At 45.5% G+C, this 20,867-nt stretch overlaps 1 protein-coding gene across 1 annotated transcript in view; it reads left to right on the top strand.

Annotated features, from left to right (window-relative positions):
- WDR11 (WD repeat domain 11) overlaps positions 1–20,867 on the top strand; it is a 187,813-nt gene that overhangs the window by 117,003 nt on the left and 49,943 nt on the right. Inside the window, exons 19-20 of the mRNA XM_077455385.1 lie at positions 3,920–4,091; positions 6,790–6,898. Coding sequence (XP_077311511.1) covers positions 3,920–4,091; positions 6,790–6,898 — 281 coding nt within the window. The remainder of the gene's footprint in view (positions 1–3,919; positions 4,092–6,789; positions 6,899–20,867) is intronic.

Below are 20,867 nucleotides of genomic sequence, written 5' to 3'. Positions count from 1 at the left end.
AAACGCCCCTCCCCCCCACTGTTGTCTGGAGAAAGCTCTGATACAGACTCTGGTCCTGCTGTGGCAGTCGGTCCCTGTTCTGAATTTTCAGCTGATGCGGACCAGGACCATTCGGACAATGAGCATGACTCCGTGTCTGGGTCAGTGCAGGAGAAAGTGCTCATAGGAGCACTTATCACAGCGGTGTGGGATCCCCTAAAGATGGATACGGTGGGGGCATCTACAGAGGTGTCGGTCCCTTTTGGGTCCCACAAACTGGCCCGCACAGCTAAAGTGTTTCCTTACTTAACTTATTTTGATACGTTTATTTACAAGGAGTGAGGAAGCCCGCAGCGGGCCTTTTCAGTCCTGAGACGCATGGCGGTGTGTTACCCCTTTGAGGAGAGTTTCCTGAAGAAATGGACATCTCCTCTGATTGTTGACCGCCCCGGTATCCAGGATAAATAACGTAACCATGATTCCAGTGGAAGAGACCCTTTCAAGGGCCCTGCCGACAGAAGGGCCGAGGCGGTTGCCCGGTCCATGTTTACGGTGGTGGGGTCAGCATTGCAGCCAGTGTTAGCCATGGCCCAGGTGTCCCAGACACTTACTGAATGGGCTAAATTGTTGAGTTGGAGAAGCAACAGGCTTCCCTGGTCTGCGTGGAGCTGGCGGACCAGTTGGTGCAGGGCCTTATGTCTGTGATGCAGCCTTAGATACGGCCCCCTTGCTCTCTAGAGCCTCCGTATCAGCTCTGGTGCTACGTCGCCTAATTTGGCTAAAATGCTGGTCTGCGGACTAGGCATCTAAGAAGGCACTGGTGGATTTGCCCTTCCAGGGAGAGAGGCTGTTTGTAGCCTCGCTGGATGACATTATTAAGAATGTTACTGGGGGTAAGAGTACAATGCTCCCACAGTCCAGGAAAAGTAAGGAGCCACGCCGTAGGCAAGGGCCCTCCTTTTCTACTTAGAGGCAGATTTTCCGTCCGCCTGGGTCAGCAGGTAAGCATTCCCAGTCCGACAAGGTGCCCGCTGAGGCACAAAAGCTTCCCTGGTTTCACAAGCCTGCAAGCAAATCTGTTGCTGCATGAAGGTTTGTCCCCGCCCAACTCGGGTGGGTGGTCGCCTTTGGGAGTTTGCTGCACGGTGGACCTCCCTAATTTCTGACCAGTGGGTCTGCAAACTGGTTTCATCAGGATTCAGGATAGAGTTTCTTTCTTGTCCCCCAAACAGATTTTTTTTCCCTCCCAACCTTCATCTTCTTCCAGCTTGTTGCGAAGCCCTGTTCGGGGCAGTACAGGACCTGCTGCCGGAATGCCGTAAAGGTTTCAGGGATTCTACTCCAATCTGTTGGTAGTCCCAAAGAAGGAAGGGGGCCATCCGGTCCTGGATCTCAAGGCCCTCAACAGCTTTGTGAAAGTATAAAGGTTCAGGATGGAATCAGTTCACTCTGTGGTCGCTGCACTCCATCAGGGGGATTTCCTGGCGTCCCTGGACATCAAGGATGGGTTACCTGGACAATCTCCTCCTGAGAGCAGCTTCTGCCTTCTGCATGCGAGTCCTAGGTCTCATGGTAGCCACTTTCGAGGCGGTACCTGGGCGGATGCGGCAGACACGTTGGTGGCTCCATGGGGGCATTATCGGCTGATTTATGGCCCCCCCCCCATTCAAACTTCTACCATGTCTGCTTCGCAGAGTGGAGGCCAAGGGGATTCCGGTGATTCCGATTGCCCCAGATTTGCCTCGGTGTCCTTGGTACGCCGACATAGTATGAATGGTGGCGGATGTTCCTTGGCGGCTGCCGATACGAGAAGACCTTCTGTCGCAAGGTCCAATACTTCAGCCTGCTTCACAGTCGCTGGTTTTAACAGCATGGCTGTTGAAAGCCAGGTGCTGAGGGATCGAGGTCTGTTGGATTCGGTAATCTCCACTATGCTGAGGGAACGAAAGTCATCTTCTCTGAAGATTTATCATTGTACGTGGAAGGCCTACATCTCCATGTGTGAGGAGATGGGGCGGCATTCACGTACATATTCAGTTTCCAGGATCCTGCTGTTTTTGCAGCAAGGAGTGGATCAGAAACTTTCCTTAAGTACCATTAAGGGGCAGGTATCGGCTTTAAATGTCTTTTTTTCAACGACCTTTGGTGAGTCATTCATTGGTGAGTATGTTTGTTCAGGGTGTTCGCCATGTGGCCCCTCCGGTTCGACCACCGCTGCCTCCGTGGGGTTTGAATCTGGTGCTTTCGGTGCTTCAAAAACCTCCATTTGAAAACATTAGGGAGATGTCCTTATTGACACTCTCTCAGAAAGTAGTCTTTCTAGTGGTGATTACATCTGCCAGGAGGGTTTCTGAGTTGGCGGCCTTGTCATGCAAGTCTCCCTACTTGGTTGTCCACAAGGATAAGGCGGTGCCCGCAGTTTTCGTTTCTTCCAAAAGTGGTTTTGGCCTGTCATCTAAATGAGAACATTGCGCTTCCGTCCTTATATCCTCGGCCGTCATATCCCAAAGAGTTTGCTTTTGCATTCCTTGGACGTGGTCTGGGCTCTGCGGTTGTATCTGTCTTCTACAGCTCCTTTTCGGAGGTCGGACTCCCTGTTTGTATCGGTGGCTGGTCCGAAAAGGGGCCTGGCGGTCTCGTCGGCCACCATTTCTTGCCTTAAGGGGCTGGTCGTTCGTTCACGCTTTCACTAAATTTTACAAGGTTGATGTTAGCGCATCTTCGGATGCTTGCTTCGGCCGCAAGGTTTTGCAGGTGGCTGTAAGGTTGCAACTCCTTCGTTAAGGAGCTCTGGTTGTTATGGGTGGAGTTATTTTCTTGCTGTTCCCACTCCTCGTTTTTTTTTTACACTGCTTGGGGACGTCCCTAAGGTCAAGATGAAGATGCTGTGTCCGTCAATATACGAAAGAGAAAATAGGATATTTGTACTCAACGTAAAATCCTTTTCTCTGAAGTTCATTGACGGACACAGCACCCCTCCTATTTAGGTTTGTACTGCTTTTTGATGAAATGAGCTGCTGGATGCAGTGTGAGGGGTTATAGCCAGTAGGACCGCCCCCTGGGCGGTACTGTGTAGCTTTGCTGTTTTTACATGTTCTGCCTAGCCCTCTCCTGAAGGGGAAGATATAACCCTAAGATCAAGATGAAGATGCTGTGTCCGTCAATGAACTTCAGAGAAAAGGATTTTTACGGTGAGTACAAAAATCCTATTTTATAATGTTTGGAGGTTCTAAAATTTTCTAGCAAAAAATACTGACTTTAACTTGTAAGCAATAAGTGTCGGAAATAGGTTTAAGTGGTTAACTGAACACACTAAACCTAGAAGCTGGTTGGTTGCTATTCACAGCTCTTCCAGAATCGGTCTGCTCCAGTTTTAGTAAATTTAGTTAATTAACCCCTAAGAGCTCTGCAGTACTGGCACAGTATATTGTTGCTTCAGATAACTGGGACTTTTTTGTCAAGTGTAAGGCATAAAGGATACATGCATATAATTTTAAATATTTGTAACTGTAAATGCTCATGTCTGACATCCGGGTATTGCTAGAAAAATTTTCAAAAGGCAATTTTTTTCTTTGCAGTTGTGATTTTGTTAATTGTCCTGCGGGTGTCACTGTTGTTCAAACTACATATAAAGTAATGTAATGTTATGATGTGCTCTAAAATATTAAATGCAATTAATTAAAATCAATTAACATAATGAAAATGAAAGGTAGTAGAAATCTTTGCAAATGTAGACGGAGGAAAAATGCAACCATGTAATGTTGTTACTATTGTGATCACTATGTGGTCATTCACCAAAGTCTGTAAAAAAAAAAAAAAAAAAACATCTGTGTTGTATTTTACACATTATTCTGCATTTCTCTGCAGGTAGAGACTATGCATTTATTTACTAAACATTATGTTGAGTGTGTGTATAATGCTGTATTTTTGTGTCCATTAGATTCAGATGGTGAGCAGCCTTCGTACTGGGAGGAACGTGAATTATCGAGTCTTAGATGTAGACTGGTGCTCATCAGACAAGGTCATCTTGGCCTGTGATGACGGCTGTATCAGAGTACTGGAGATGTCTATGAAGTTTTCAAACTTCAGAATGGATGAGCAAGAGCTGATAGGTATTATGAAATCCATGCTTTTTATTGTGCTTATAAGCACAGTCAAGCTTGAAACTTTACCTGTTAAATACAAGGAACATGTACACAATGTGAAAATGTATGAACTTTCATTCCTCCCCCTCTCTGTCGGAATGTTCATTTCTGTGCTTTCCCCTTGTGTATGGTGTGGCAGGTATGTGTGGGTGGCTTTAAACTTTAGACAAAAATCTAGAGGAAGAGGGCTTGGACTTTTTAGGCACGACCACAAAGGTCTAATAATATAAAAAGCTATTTATTAAACATAGAAACAACATTAAAATCAACACTGAATAAAGTCCATGTCATAGAGTAAGAAAATATAAGCTGTACATAGCCAATGGAGATCCTCTGCCTCCAGCCGCTTCTACCCAAGTGGCTGTTTGCAAGAAGGTTGCCTCTTCATATGGTCATATGCAGGTATTTGCTCCAGCCTTCGCTCCCCCGGGTTACCGGCAATCTTTTCACTCCATATACCCTCTAACCTATTATGGGTTTTGATATCCCTATAGGGATTTTTGTGATATTATAAATGGTCCCTTACCCAGGAACCTGTCTAATGCTGGATACACACTTCGGGAGTTGACTGACTACTATACACAGTTTTTTAGGCGTTGCTTATATACCTCTATCTATACACTGTATCGACACCCCTTGTTCCTATCAAGATCACCTTTTTTAGTTGATTAATCACTCAACGTTAATAGCTATTACTATATACAACTATTTGTCCTTTCAACACCGGTGTTCATATCTTAAATCTTTTTTTGATGCTCCTGAAGAAACACAAGGCGCAAAATATGTACAGCCCAGGATTTTACCACCATCTTCAATCTGTTTTCATAGCCTCTATCTGGAATGTAATATCTGATCATGGAATGAGTAGTTATCCGCCATCAATCTTTTCATGATATCTCCATGTACAGCTTATATTTTCATACTCTGTGTGACATGGACTTTATTCAGTGTTGATTTTAATGTTTCTATGTTTAACTACTGTAATACCAGACACTTAGACACCTTCCTGCCCAAGCCAATTTTCAGCTTTCAGCACTGTAGCAATTTGAATGACAATTGCGTGGTCATACAACACTGTGCCCAAACAAATTTTTTTCATTTTGTTCCCACAAATAGAGCTTTCTTTTGATGGTGTTTGATCACCTCTGCGATTTTTTTATTTTTTGTGCAACTAATAAAGATAGAGAATTTTTGAAAAAAAAAAAAACAAGTTTTTCTTTGTTTCTGATAAGGCGGCACTGGTATGCAGCACTGATGGGCACTCATAGGCGGTACTAATGGGTACTTATGGGTAACACTGATAGGTTGGCACTGGGTGGCATTGCAGGGCATCACTGATTTTATTTGGTACATGATGGTGCCAGTCAGTGCCCCTTTGTGGGCACTGATTGGTACAGATTGGGCTGTCATTTGCACATGTGGATGGCCATGGGGTACATACCTGGCCATCCACATGTTGCCCACTTTCCTGGTGGTCCTGTGGACTTCCCTGGTGGTGCTGGGTGGGCATCCAAAGGGGGGCTGTGCTGATAAACAATCAGCGCAGACCCCCCCCCCCCCCCGTCAGGAAAGCCTCCGATCGGTTCCCCTCTACTCGCGTCTGTTAGACGCAAGTGAGGAAAAGACGATCAATGGCTTTTCTGGTTTCCATCATCATCAGCCTTGATTGGACATGGCTGATCACTTGGTAAAGAGCCTCCGCCGGTGGGTGCGATGGGCATGCGGCGGCTGTTATCCTAAGGGACATCATATGACACCAAGTCAGAATAACAGAACCACTTCCCAGACGTCAATCTGCTATTAGGGGGAGAGAGAGAGCAGACAATCAGCTCAGCGCCTTGAGCCGCGTTCATACAAGGTACAGGTCAGCTGATTTTTTACATTAAACAGGGACACGTTATTAAGCTACAGAGGGGATAAGACCGCTGCTTGGCATATAAGAGAGGGGTGCTGGTAAAAGCAGGGGGATGAGGACAAAGGAGACACAGGGAGAGCTGCAAATAGCAGGGCTGCGGATTATGGAATCATGCAAACGGACCACAATTTTAGGGCTCAGCGGCCATGATTATTGTGGTCTGTCTGCAGAGGGGAAGGTAAAGCCAGGTTGGATAAGCCAGGTTTTTTTAGGTTATACAGGGGGCCAAATGACACACGGCACAAGCACTGTGCTGTATAACATGCTTTAATGTAACCGTATCTGTGTTGTTTTTTTTTTGTTCTGTTAACAAACACTTTAAGCAATACTACTTGGTCAGCTTTTCACCAATAGACTGTGATTGGACAGTAGAGGAACATCATCTTTGTCCTTCTTCTGTTCTACACATGTGCACGTGGCAGGATTTGATAGATTTAAAATACTGGCTATCCCACACTCAGAGTTTTATTACACAGGGTATTACATACATTTATCAGTAATCCCTGGGTACCCCAAAAAGCCATTGTGTGTGTGTGTGTGTGTGTGTGTGTGTGTGTGTGTGTGTGTGTGTGTGTGTATATATTTTAGTGAAATAGTTTGCTTGCACCAGCTTGATCCAAGTTAACTATTTCAAATGCAATAAAACCTGGAGTTCTGCTTTAAATGGTGATTTATTCACACCTGCCTGTAATTTAGTTTTACTTATCAGATGCTGACCATCAATAAAAACACTGTATTTGTGTTTTTCAGATCCTGTGTGGTGCCCATACATGTTGCTTCCAAGAGCCTCTCTAGTGTTAAAAGCTTTCTGGATTCACCAGCCATGGGGGGAGAAATGCTCCTTAGATATTACAGATGTGTAAGTCCCCCCCCCCCCCTCTTATTCCAAATATGCATATGTTAAGCCAGGGAATAGAACAATGATCCACTTGGGCCTTACAGTACTTATCCAAAATATTGTTGCTGCACTTCAGAAAAACTGATTCTGACTTGCATTGGATAATGTGGAATCAAATTTTGACCTTGGCTGCAAAGGTACGTTACTGACAATCTTTCATACACTTGGAGACATTGGCTTGGGATTGATTTACTAAAACTGGAGAGTGCAAAATCTAGTGCAGCTGTGCATGGTAGCCAATCCTCTTCTTTTTTTTTTTTCAATTATAAATTTTTATTAAACACCACATAAAGGGAGACATCCCGACAGTACAATCAATACAGAGATACAAACATGTGAAGCGCTTGCATGACTTCAAAAACATTACTAGCAAGGTCACAGGACCAAGCGTCTCACAGTGAACTGCCAGCAAACCGGGATAATGCGCTAAACCATGCATCATCCCACCGTATGCACTCATGTCCAAGACGGGAACCTCCCTTCCATTTTCCATATACTCTTCAGGGAAAGGGGGGGGGGGGGAGAAAAGAGGGAGTGAAAAGAAGGGGGGGGGTATCAGCCAGGGAGATGGACATCTACATCCTCGGGTCCTCACCGCCGCCAGTCCATTACGAGCCCAGGAGGGTAGTCCCCTCCTCCGAATAAATAAAGGTAATCCATATGGCCCACGTCGCCGTAAATTGCTCACTCTTATGCTGTGCCGTAAGGGCCAAGTCCTCTAACTTCCTGATTTCCTCCACTTTGCGTAACCAATCCGCAACAGTGGGCGGGGACTGCTGCTTCCATCTAAGCGGAATGCATGACTTCGCTGCATTCAGAAGATGGCGTACTAACGACTTTTTATATTTTTTAAGGGGGATAGTTGACAGGTGTAGGAGGAAGAAGGCGGCGTCATCTGGAATTGTGTATTCCGCAAACTTCTGAACAATGCGCCTTATAGCTCCCCAATAATCTCCAAGTTTGGAACAAGTCCAAAAAATGTGGAGCATGGTTCCCTCTTCCTCACCACATCGCCAGCATCGGTCCGAGACGTCAGGGAAACATTTTTGAAGTCTTGAAGGAGTGAGATACCACCTATAAAGCACTTTATAGTTTGTCTCCTGTATTCTGGTACAAATGGACGTTGTAACCGCGCAGCTAATCACCCTCTGTTTTTGTGTGTCTGAAAACGTTCGGTTTAGGTCTTTCTCCCACTTTTCCAGGCCAAGCAGGCGTGGCTGAGCGGCGGGTGAATTAAGTAGTACATACATACTGGATAGCGTACCAGACAAGGGTTCCGTGCCCACGCAAAGTTCTTCAAATACTGTCCGTGGACGACAGAAGTCCTGGGGCTCAGGGATCGAGTGCAGGAAGTGGTGTATCTGCACCGCCTTCCAGAAATTGAGGCGGAACTCACCCGTGCCGTCGGACAATTCCGCGAGAGTAGGCCAACGGTTCTGTATCACAAATTTCGCCGCATGATCGAAATCTTTGTCACGCAGGGCAACAAATTCCCTGGGGTGAAGGCCCGGCGCAAAGTCAGGGTGACCCAAGATTGGGTAAAGAGGGGACGTAAGCGAGGTTAGTGAGTGTTGTACCGCTACCCGTCTACCGTGTCGCAGCGTGATCCCCAGGAGGGGATGATGTTTCGTGTCTGAGGGGAGGGAGTCGTAGCACCACAGCGCGCCTTTCAGTGGGACAATGGACTGAGCCTGCTCCAACTGTACCCATAATTTGACTCCACCGTTCCGTCTCCAATCCAGAAAACGACCCAAGTGTGTCGCCTGGAAGTACCGCTTAATATCAGGCACTGCTAGACCGCCCTGGTGTTTGGGGAGGGACATCTGGTGTCTATTAATCCTCGGCTTTTTACCGGCCCAGATAAAGCTTATGAAAAGGTTGTGCGTTTGCTTGAAGAATGCTAATGGGATATGTATTGGAAGGGCCTGGAGCAGAAAGAGGATCTTAGGCAGTATACACATTTTAATGAGGTTACACCTGCCAAACCACGAATGGAGACCCCTGGACCAGCCATCCAGGAGTGAGCGGATTGTAACCAAGAGTGGCGGGAAATTCAACTCGAACGTTCGTGTGATGTCCATGGGGATTTGAGTCCCCAAATATTTCAGAGCCACATTCGTCCATCTAAAGGCGAAGTGGGTGTGCATAGATTGCATAATCGATGGGGGAACAGCCACACCCATGGCTGCCGATTTGGAATAATTGATTTTTAAATTCGATAACTCCCCATACGTCCCGAATTCTTTAAGGAGGTTGGGCAGTGAGATTGTGGGGTTGGTCAAAGTGAACAATAAGTCGTCCGCGTACGCCGATATTTTACAGTGCAAGGCGCCCACCTGAATACCCTGAATATCAGGGTTTCGTCTGATGTTACATAGGAAGGGTTCTAGGGAGAGTGCGAAGAGTAAGGGTGATAGGGGACACCCCTGCCTCGTTCCGTTTGTGATAGGGAAGGGCGTAGATAGGATACCATTAGCCTTCACCTGTGCCGTGGGGGAGGAATACAATTTGGTAATCCAGGTGATCATTCTATCTCCGAGGCCAATATGTCGGAGTACTGAAAACAGGAATGCCCAGCTCACCCTATCGAACGCTTTTTCAGCGTCTGTGCTAAGAAACACACATGGGGACTTTTTAGTACTGGCCACATGAAGTAGGTTTAGAACTTTGATAGTGTTATCACGCGCTTCCCTGCCAGGTATAAAGCCGACCTGATCTAAGTCGACCAGCGTCTGCAGGTGGCGGGCAAGGCGTGTCGCTAGAATTTTAGTAAATAGTTTTAAGTCCGTGTTTAACAGGGAGATGGGTCTATAACTACCGCAGCTGGAGGGGTCCTTACCCTCCTTGGGGATTAAAGAAATATGTGCGGTTAGCAGGTCCCTAGGTAGGGCTGTGTCTGCCCCCACGGCGTTAAAGAATCGCACCATGCGTGGACCCAGGACAGGGAACAACGTCTTGTAATATTGAATGGTGTATCCGTCCGGACCCGGGGCTTTCCCCGGCTTCATAGCACTAATGGCAGTCTGAAGGTCCACTAAACTTATCGGTGCTTCAAGTTCCTCCCGAACTTCCGCGGGGAGAGAGGGCATCTGGGAAGATGCTACGTAAGCATCAAGCACAGACTGGGAGGGGCCTTCTCGTGGGAGATTGTATAAATCGCTGTAATAGTCACGAAAGGCCGTCGAGATATGTTGCGGTAGGGCAACTCTCCGGCCGTCCGGACCCACGATATAGGGAATGTAGGCTGCCTGTTTCTGTACCCGAATCGTTCTAGCTAACGACTTCCCGCATTTGTCTCCGGATTCATATGCAATTTGCCGGCTACGTTGCACCGCTGCCTTAGCCCTGTAGTGAAGCAAGTCCGTAATCTGTTTGCGTGTCATGGTCAAGTCTGCTACTAAGGTCTGGGAAGGGGCGTGTTTGTGTCGCGCCTCTAGAGAGGCTAGAGTATCGAGGAGTGTACGCAAAGTTGCGGATCTCTCTTTTTTTATACGTGCCCCGTGGCTGATCAAGAGCCCCCGAATGACCACCTTATGCGCCTCCCACAGCGAACCCGGATCACAGTCAGGGATGTCGTTCTCCTGGAAATATAAGTCCAGCGATTTGTTCACTTCAGCTAGTATCTCAGGTGACTGGAGGAGGCTCTCATTCAGCCGCCAGAACCGCGAATGCAACGCCGTTCGACCCGTGAGAGTGTATGTAAGGTAGATAGGGGCATGGTCTGACCATGTAATGTGTCCGATAGCCGAGTCTACCACTGCGTGCAGTTGATTGTGAGGGATCAAGAAAAAGTCAATTCTGGAGTAAAGTTTATGGGTGTTTGAGAAATAGGTATAGTCCCGTTCGCTCGAATGCTGTAACCGCCAAACGTCAACTAGTTGGACCTTGTGAAGGGACTGAGCCACGCGTTTCCTATGGGCTACAGGGACCGATGAGGAACCCGACGAGGTATCTGAAGATGGAATTAGAGGGATGTTAAAGTCCCCCCCTAAAATCAACTGGCCCTCCCTAAAGTCGTCCAAACTATCCAGCACCTTAGCAATAAAGGTGTGCTGGTGTTCGTTAGGCGCATACACTGTCGCAAGGGTGACTGTCACGTCTCCAACCAACCCCTTAAGGAACAAGTAACGACCCTCCGTATCCCGAAGGGCGGTTTGACACTTCCAGGGAATGCCACTGGAGATCACTATTGAGACACCCTTGGTTTTGGCAGAAGGGTTGGTAGCATGATATGTCGTGGGGAAGAATCTGTTTTGAAGGATTGGGACTTTAGTGTTTTGAAAGTGAGTTTCTTGGATAAACGCTATGTCCACACGGGATTTCCTTAAATCAGTTAACAGCATGCGCCTTTTTTCGGGGGTGTTTAGTCCCCGTACATTCAATGAAACCACCTTGATGGAGTCCATCTCCCCTGGCTGAGGAGTGGGGAGGGAGGGGTGTGACAGAAAAGGGGGGGGGGAGGGAGAAGCAAGGACAGGGGGGGGCGAGAGACAGGCAAGGGAAAGAGGAAAGACAACAGAAAGAGGGTGGGGGGGGGGAGGAAGGGCAGGCCGATATAATATCAGAGACCTCCCTCCCACTCAGGGAAGAAAGTTGTAAGGGGTGAGTCCCGGAAAAAGGGGGACCCACAAATAACTAATCAAGTCTAACCTTGAGAAGGCACGTCACCTCCAGAAATCCGGGGGTGCGTGCCGGCCTACGTGGGGGATGGGTTGGACTCAGGCAGGAAAAAGGAGCTCCCGTCCACCCACCCTCCCCAAGACCACACTGTACCAGTGTAAGCGGCAACAATAAACAACTTAGTCACAACCCCGCGAGGGGGGAAACACTAAACAAAAATGGAGACAAAAAAAAAAAAAAAAAAATAACAGAACGAGATAATTAAAACAGAGCACTTCCAAACATAGTGCGGTGATATGGGGCAGAGGATCCCAATGCAGAGCACTCCACCATCTTCTCATGAAGACCCGAGGCGTGTCCCCCCGAGACATGGGGGGGAATCCGCGGCAAGGTCACACGTCCGTGAAAACAACCCTAGAAATAAGAGTCTGCAATATTATACAATAACATTGTATCAACCATAACATCCCAACATAGCACACCTCCCCAGCACCCCCCCCCCCGCGTAAGAACCCCACCCTGCCACCACCGCCCCCCCACCCAGCACCCAAGGTCCACCCGGGGGGGGGGGCCCCCCACCCGCTCCACTACAGCCCCCCCACTCCCAGCAAAACAAAGCACCCTCCAGAAGGACACCCCAACCAACATCCCGGCGTCCCATATAGGCTGCAGTCCAAAATACAGCGTCCACGACCTGTTCAGTGTAGGCACAACGTTCGTGCGGAGGAGTCCAGGTACTAATTAACGAGTACCCAACGGTACAATCTGGACCACAGGTTCCAAGGCCAGAGCAAGGTCTTACCCACCGGGCCGGCAGGTAGGGGATGAGGGGGTGTCCACCGCCTCAACGGCTCAAGAAAGGAAGACAGTCCACGGAGCAACCCCCATCCACCACCCCGAGGCATCCATCAAAACTGTGGGCGGCAAGCAAGAGGTCGCAGGTGGCAGCCGCCTCGCTCCACTCGGCAGGCAGATCGACCCCCCCACCACCCCAAACCCCAGAAAAAAGGAGACAGGAGACAGGGGGGAAGGGTCCCTAGATACCTCCGGGCGGCGGGACGGGGGGGGGGCGGGGACCCCAAAGGAGCCAGATAAACCTTTCATCAGGAGGAGCGAGGGGGGGGGCCCCGGAACAACTCCGGGCGGCGGGAGGGGGGGAAGCCAGAAGGAATCATCTGATGTAGAAGGGCAGGGGGGGGTCCCAAAACAGCACCAGGCTACAGAAATGAGAGGGGGGGTGTGGGGAAGTAACAAAACAGTCACCAAAAAAGAAAAAGATAAAGGGGGAGATCTCACACCTCTCTGCCGTCTTCCGGGGATGGCACCCGGGATCGTCGTCTACTTCTCTGTGTTCTGGGAGGCAAGCCACCGCCCGCAGCGACACGACTCCTGTGCCCTGGATAGTCCGGGAGGTAATCCAGCCAGTTGGGCAGCCTGATTGGCTCAGCCTCCAGGAAGGAGAAAAGCGCCGGCAAAGAATCGGGGGAACGAAGTGTAAAGGACCGCTGGTCCCTCCGGAAGGTAACTGAAAGGGGAAAACCCCAACGGTAAGTCACACCTCTCCTCCTGGCTAGATCCAGCAAAGGTTTCAACAGCGCCCTGCGCTGTAACGTAGCTCTGGAAATGTCTGGGAGGATCTTGAGGGCCGCCCCGTCCAGTTCCAGGTCCTGAGTCTCCCAAGCCTTGCGGGCTATAAGATCCTTATGAGCATAGTGGTGCAGGCGACATATTACGTCACGAGGTCTAGTAGGATCCTCAGATCTCGGACCCAGCGCTCGATGGACACGATCGAACTCCAGTCTGCCCTGCAATTGATCCCCCGCTACCCTGCGGAAAATATCTGCCACGGTCGCCTCCAGATCTTGCGGGCCAGTAGCTTCAGGGAGGCCACGGAGCCGCAGGTTGTTCCTGCGGCTCCTGTCCTCCATTTCTTCCATATGGAGCTGCAGACCCAACGATCGCTCCGAGTGTGCACGATGGTGTGCCTCCAGGTCCGACACCCTGCGGTCCAGTACTGAGAGGGATGTCTCCCCCACCGTCAGCCTATCCGCCAGGGAGTGCACCTCCTGCTTAACCGCATTAAGCTCCTTACGATGGGCCGCCTCCACCCGGCCGACCAAGTCCTCAATATCCGCCTTCGTTGGCAGTGCCCGCAGGATGTCACGCAGCTCCTCATCAGCACTACATGGCGGCCGTCGCCGCGGTGAATCCCCCGGGGGTGAGGAGAAGGCAAGTGGGAAGTCCGGGGCCGGCTCCGGGATCCCGAGGGGGTAGCCAGTGGAGTCGTGCACTCTGAGTCCCGCACGTGGGGGGCCTGCGCCTCCGCCATATTGGTGTCCGCGGAGCTCGGCAGGGCTGCCCCAAACAAACGCTGGATTTCGCCCCGGGGAGAAGTCGAGGGAAGCCGAAGATCAGGTCTCCTGTTCTTCTTGGATGTGCGCTTACGAGAGGAGAGCATTATGCTGTCAAAGGAGCTAAGTGATCCGGAGAAGGTAGGAGATGGACGGGAGCTTCACTCAAACACCTCTCTACTCCGCCATGTCCAGGCCACGCCCCCCAGCCAATCCTCTTCTAACTTCAGCTTCAAACTGAAAGCTGATTGGTTCCTATGCTGAGCTGCACCAGATTTTGCACTCTCCAAATTTAGTAAATTAACCCCAGTGAGTATGCTGATTTAAGACCCCCCCTTTTTTTTTTTTTCAAATGTTTTTATTGAGATTTTTAGCAGAGTTAGTTACAACAAGGGTTACAAAACAAAAAAAAAGAATATATAGTAATAAAAGTAACATAACACAGTATAATGTAGTGACAGGGTTTTCTCAGCATAATATAGCATAGAAACAAATAATCCACAATAAAGAATAAAGTAGTATTCCTAAGTATCTAATATTCATAGTCATAAAGGGACTCGAACAAGAGTAAGTCTCTTAGAATTTGTATAATAAAGTCCGTAATATAATTATTGTAAGATTTATAAATAGCGATATGGATAATGGCCACTTCTGGACCCCAAGACACCCCTCACAGGGATCTATCTGTGTCTTGGAGTACCTAGGCCAACATCCTAAAGGAAATTCAAACACAGTAGTTATCTTTTATGAAGGAAAATAAAGATCTTACTCCGCAGCTCAATTCAGATAAACAAATATGTGATATATTTGTCACTTTGCTATGAAATTATTTTTAAAGCCATCCAAAAAAAAAATATTAAAACGCACAGGAGTTCTTTCTTCTATATGATTAAAGAATCAGCATTATCTAAATTGTGGAAGTATAATTTTTGTACCATGTACTCCAAGGTTCCCATAGTTGTTGTTCCTTAATATATAGGGATTTGTCATTAGGAAATAACAATTCATAGGAGTGGTGGAGTTGGGTTAATTCTATAACTTCTGTCATAGTAGGAAGAGAGTCAGTTTTCCATTTTCTAGTTATGGATAGTCTCGCAGCTAAAAGTATATGTGTTACTACTTTACGATATTGTTTGGGAATCGTATGTAAATTCATATTCAGAATGGCTAGTTCTGGTGAAAGTTGAAGGACAATACCTGTTACGGAAGTGAGTAAATGGGAGATTGCCTGCCAGTAGTTATGTAAGCTTGGGCAGTCCCACATAATATGAAATAGGGTCCCCAATTGGGTACAATTTCTCCAGCAATTAGGTGACGAGTTCCCCTTGAATTTTGCTAGAATATGTGGAGTCAGGTATTGTCTTTGAACAATTTTTTGTGCCAGTTCCCATAGTGTAACACATGCAGTGGCCCTATATATGCTTCGTAGGGAAGCCATCCATTGTTTAATTGAAAAGTCTTGCCCCAAATCTTGTTCCCATTTAAGGAAGGAAGGTAGTTTGCTGGGTATGTTTTTTTCCCCTAGAATTGGGTATATTGTAGCTACTCCTTTCTGTGAGGTGGCATGGTTATTGAGGAAAGACCATATTTTAACCAGGATTGAAGCTCTGAGTTGTGGATTGTGTAGCAGACACTTTTCTATTTGAATATATGTAGATCGCTCAGAATTCGAAAGCTGTAATTCATTACTTAACTGAGAAAAATACTTTAATGAGCCCTGTTGGAAGAAGGAACCAAGTTTGATATCCCCACCCAAATTCCAGTCGTGTATTTGTACGCCAGGAATTAATGTTGGTATAATTGTTAGAGGAGGGTTTAACGCCGTGATTGGAGTTTTATCCCATTTGTATGTGATGATTCTCTGCCAAGAGTGTAGCGTCGCTTTCACCGTTGGTGGATATTGAGCTGTAATTGTGGACTTAATTTTCCTACTAAGTAACCAGAATTGCATATTAGGCTGTCGTGTGGTGTCTTTCTCAATTTGTCCCCATAAAGTTTTAGGAGTAGGCAAGAACCATTCTTGCAATTGGGTCAAAAGAGTTGCGTCATAATAATCCTGTAGATCAGGTACGGTCGCACCACCTATATTTCTATGTTTAATTAGTATATGGTATGCGCAACGGGATTTTTTGCCATTCCATAGATATTTTCCCAAACTGCTTTGTAAGGATTTAAAGTAGTATTTAGGGATACATATTGGAAGGGACCTGAGTTGATATAATAATTTTGGTAAGGTCATCATTTTGAAAGCTGCCAGGCGACCAGCCCATGTAAATTCGAATTTACTAAGTGTTGTCAGATCTGTTTCAAAATGTTTCTTAAATGGTAAAAAGTTTGTTTTAAATAACTGTTTTGTTTTGTTAGTGAGAGTGATTCCTAAGTAAGAAATCCCCTCGTCTTTCCAGTGGTAGGGGTATTTATTAGACAATAACTGCCTTGTTGTGTTATCTAATCCTAGGTCTAAAATATTGGACTTAGTTTCATTGATTTTATAATATGATGCTGCTCCAAATGTCGTTAGTATATTTTGGAGATTCGGGAGAGATGAAATAGGATCAGACACTATAAGCACTATGTCATCTGCGAACAGACTTATTTTATTATCTATTTGCCCAATTTTTATACCAGATAGTTTTGTGTCAGATCTTATACGTTCTGCTAGAGGTTCGATGGCTAAATTAAATATTAAAGGAGATAAGGGGCAACCTTGTCATGTTCCATTCGAGATGCCAAAGGGCCTAGACATCATATCATTTGTGTATACTCTCGCTGAGGGGCCCTTATACAGTGCAAAAATTGCCGATAAAATATTTCCATGAAAGCCGAATTTTAAAAGCACTGACTGTAAATAGCCCCAATGGACCCTATCAAACGCCTTCTCTGCATCCAAAGAAAGGAGCAGAGAAGGCGTTTGATGTCTCTCAGTGAAGTGTATAATATCAATCAGACGTCTTGTTGCATCTGAAGATTGTCGACCTTTAGTAAAGCCAGATTGATCTTTGTGAATGAGGTCTGGTATGTAGTTCATCAGTCGATTCGCTATTGCTTTGGCGTATATTTTGATGTCAATGTTCAATAATGAAATCGGTCTGAAATTTTGGGGAGCATTGGGATCTTTGCCTGGTTTCGGCAGTGTTATGATCAAGGCCTGAAGCATCTCAGCCGGAAATTCTGATTTGGATGCCGCTTCGTTAAAAAGTGAGCATAAGTGGGGAGCCAGTATATCTCGAAGTAATTTATAGTATTCTCCTATCATTCCATCTGGGCCCGGAGATTTATTGTTGGGCAGGGAGTCTATAGTTCTAGCAATTTCTTCCACTGAAAATGGGACGTTAAGATCAGAGATTTGATCAGTAGTTAATGATGGGAGACTAATAGTATCTAAGAAATCACTTATTATCTTTGGGGTAGGTGTGGGAGTTTGAGAATCATCTTTAAGATTGTAAAGGGAGCTATAATAACAGCTAAATGCATTCGCTATGTCTTGGGGGTCTTGCAATTTTTCTCTAGTAATAGGGTGGTATAGATATGGAATCTTTGATTTGGAATATCTGCCTTTGATCCGAAGTGCCATGTTTTTTCCTGCTTTGTTGCTAGTATGGTAATATTTAGCTTTAAGTTTTCTAGTATGTTTTTCAAATGTATCCAATAGTCGTTCTGAGTTCCTGTCGTAATATTTGTAGTTTAGTTTTCAGTTGTTGTGATGGGTGAGATTGGTTTTGGGAATCTAATGTTTTAATGTCAGCAGTAAGTTTCTCAATGAGTTTCGTTGTATTTTTCCTGAATTGAGCATTCAGTTGCATTAGGATTCCCTTACTAAATGCTTTATGAGCACCCCATAGGGTGGCGGAGTCTGACACCGATCCCACACTATATTTAAAGAATTCAGTTATCTGGTTTTGTATAGCTGTAGCATAGGTAGGCATTTTGATAAGATATGCATTTGTTCTCCATAGAAAATGGATCGTTTGAGAGTGTTTAGGTAGAATAGTCATACTAATTGGGGCATGATCAGTCCAAGTGATGGGTGCAATGTCAGACTCCCTCACCCGCTGCAATAACCACTTATCCGTAAAAATATAATCGATACGAGTATAGGTATTATGTACCAGGGAATGATATGTGTATTCACGATCTCCAGGATGATGGCATCTCCATACATCATAGAGATCGCTTTTATTCAAAAAAATTTTAAGTGCACAGTTGGTTCTGGTTTTGGGATTAGAAGTGTCTAGTTCTTGTTCATGTATTGTGTTGAAGTCTCCACAAATTATTAAGGCACCTTTTCGGCATTTACCTATTTTTCTCATCAGGCCATTCAGAAAATGGGATTGCCTTTTATTAGGCGCATACACATTTACCAATGTAGTAAGTGTATTATCAATGGTACATATTAATATGAGGTATCGTCCATTGGTATCTACAATAGATTCATGCAATTGAAAATTAACTGATTGATGTATGGCAATAAGTACTCCTCTTTTTTTCTGTTGGCCTGATGCTGTAAATATGTGAGGAAAGTTCTTATGGGTGCAAGTGGGAGTAGCCAACCGATCGGAATTCGTACATTCCTCTGGGGAGCTGCCACCATAAGTCTTGGTTATGCAATATCCCCAGAGGACAGTATGTAAGACTGAGGCGGAACTGTTCTCGTGTGGATGATTTTATGCTTCAGGCCCAAACCTTATCCTCTAAATTTCAAGAAAAAGGATATGATAGATCTGTTCTTGATCATGAAATGTCTTTGGTCCAACAGATGGATAGATCTATCTTAGTTGGAGATAAAGTAAAAGAATCAGAAGCGGAAGGGGTTAACGTCAGAATGGTTCTGGATTATAATGTACAGTACAAGAAATTTGAAAAAGTGGTTGCCAAAAACTGGTTCATATTGAAACAGGATCGTGTGTTGGGTCCTCTCCTACCTGCACGGCCCTCCTTCATATACAAGAAAGCTCCCTCATTACGTGACCAGATAGCACCCAGTGTTATCGATCCTCCTGTGCATACTGAAAGTAGACTTTTCTCTTTTTTATCTGGCTTTTATGCGTGTGGTAGGTGTACGGCATGCAGACACTCCAGATGCAATGTAAAAAGGAGAAAATCTTTTATTGCCACTAGTAATAACAAGGAATATAAGATTGATAAACGTATTACCTGTTCTACTGTAGGGGTGGTATATATGTTACAATGTGGATGCGGTCTCCAATATATTGGTAGAACTTCGAGACCCCTACATGTGAGGTTAGGTGAACATGTGAATAATATTAAAAAGGGTCTCAAGACTCATAATGTGTCTCGCCATTTTAAATTGGTGCATTCTCAGAACCCCAGGAGTTTGAGCTTCTGGGGGATTGAGAAGGTAACCAAACATTGGCGCGGAGGTAACTTCATACGCCAATTAAGTAAACGTGAGTCTTACTGGATCCATGAAACAAGGGTTCTCGCCCCGAGAGGTTTGAACGTGGATTTTGATTTAAATTGCTTCATTTCGGACAGATAATTATTTCTTTTCTTTTTTAATTTTTTATTTTATCTGTATTGTCAGCATAATATTTTTAGATTAGTATATCTTTTATTCTTTATATATATCTTTGTATATATCTTGTATATATATATTCACTCACGATTATTATTTTAGTATTTTTATATGTATATCCATTTCTCATTAACCCATGCGTGGATCAGTGTAGCTTTCTGATGATATCAGCGGCTTTGTGGGTTTACATTTTAGGTTTTCATTGCCAGTAATGTTGGACTGATTAGGAGATATACACATATGTGGCCTTATTTCAGTGCTATTACATCGCATTGCTTTTTTGGCAATAATACTTCTTCACATAGTTTATGTGGGAATAACTAGAGGATTGCTGCATGTTGCTGTTTAGTAGGCAATACTTGCGCTTTCCTCTGTTTTTGTTTTTGTTTTGTTTCTTATTTGTATTGTTTTTAAATACATCTTTCCTCTCTTTCTTGTATTGTGATTGTGCGCAGATCTGTGTTCCGGTGTCACGTTTGATACGTGCTTCCCCTGGTACTCGTCTTGGGCATAACTCTGTTTTCTATTGGCTCAATATCAGTGTGTTGGCTTAAAAGCGGCCGTCCGACGTCATGCCGTCACCGCTGATGAAGTCCCGCCTACTCTTTGGGACGCAACGCGTACGGACCACGTGACTCGCGCCGTGACGTCATCCGCAAGCTGACACACTGATCCACGCATGGTATTTGTTTCTTCGCTTAGCACTCAGCACTGGAGATCAGTGCTTACAAATGTGAGTGTAATTTCTCTTTACGGAGCAGAGCAATGGAGAGCACTAGATTTGCTTGTTCTTTATATTTATACATGATATCATATTGATCTGATGACACGGAGGAGGATCTTTCCTGGGAGTACTTCCGTTTGGTCTGCTGCAATCTTATGATCTACCCTTGATGGGAACATGTGTTTTTGACCTGTCTGATATATCAGGGGTCCATTAGTTGAGGTGAGAGTCCAACTTGTTCAATGGTGAAGGGATCACATCGTCACTTGTTACATTGATTGAAGACACACTGCACAAGCGGTTTCTTCTTGATCACTGCATCTATTATTATTCATCTATTTTTCAATTTATGGACTTTTTATTAATTATTTATTATTTATTTGCGCTGTACTGTTACTTTTTGATTTTGTAATGTGGGATTTGGTATTTTGACCTATAGTATTCTAGCTGCATTTTTTCACTTTTTTCACTTATTTTTATTGTGTTTAGCGCTGGTTGACTTTTTATTTTATTTTACAAGTGGGAGTAGCGCCTGTTTTGAAATGGGTTTCTTGTATACACAATATTTGACATCGCTGGGTGTTAGCCATTTGCCACATCGACGCTCTTTTTGCTGGATGGTTAAGACCATTAGTATTTAAAGATATTAACTTTATACTCATAAAAGGATATTAATAAGATGGAAAAAGTAAGTACATA

This window comes from Lithobates pipiens, unplaced genomic scaffold (genome assembly GCF_037356315.1).
Source record: "Lithobates pipiens isolate NorthernLeopardFrog02 unplaced genomic scaffold, aLitPip1_a1.2 Scaffold_25, whole genome shotgun sequence".
In the NCBI taxonomy this organism is placed as follows: Eukaryota; Metazoa; Chordata; class Amphibia; order Anura; family Ranidae; genus Lithobates; species Lithobates pipiens.
Note: the sequence above shows the minus strand (reverse complement) of the source record. Positions and strands in the feature narration are given on the sequence as shown.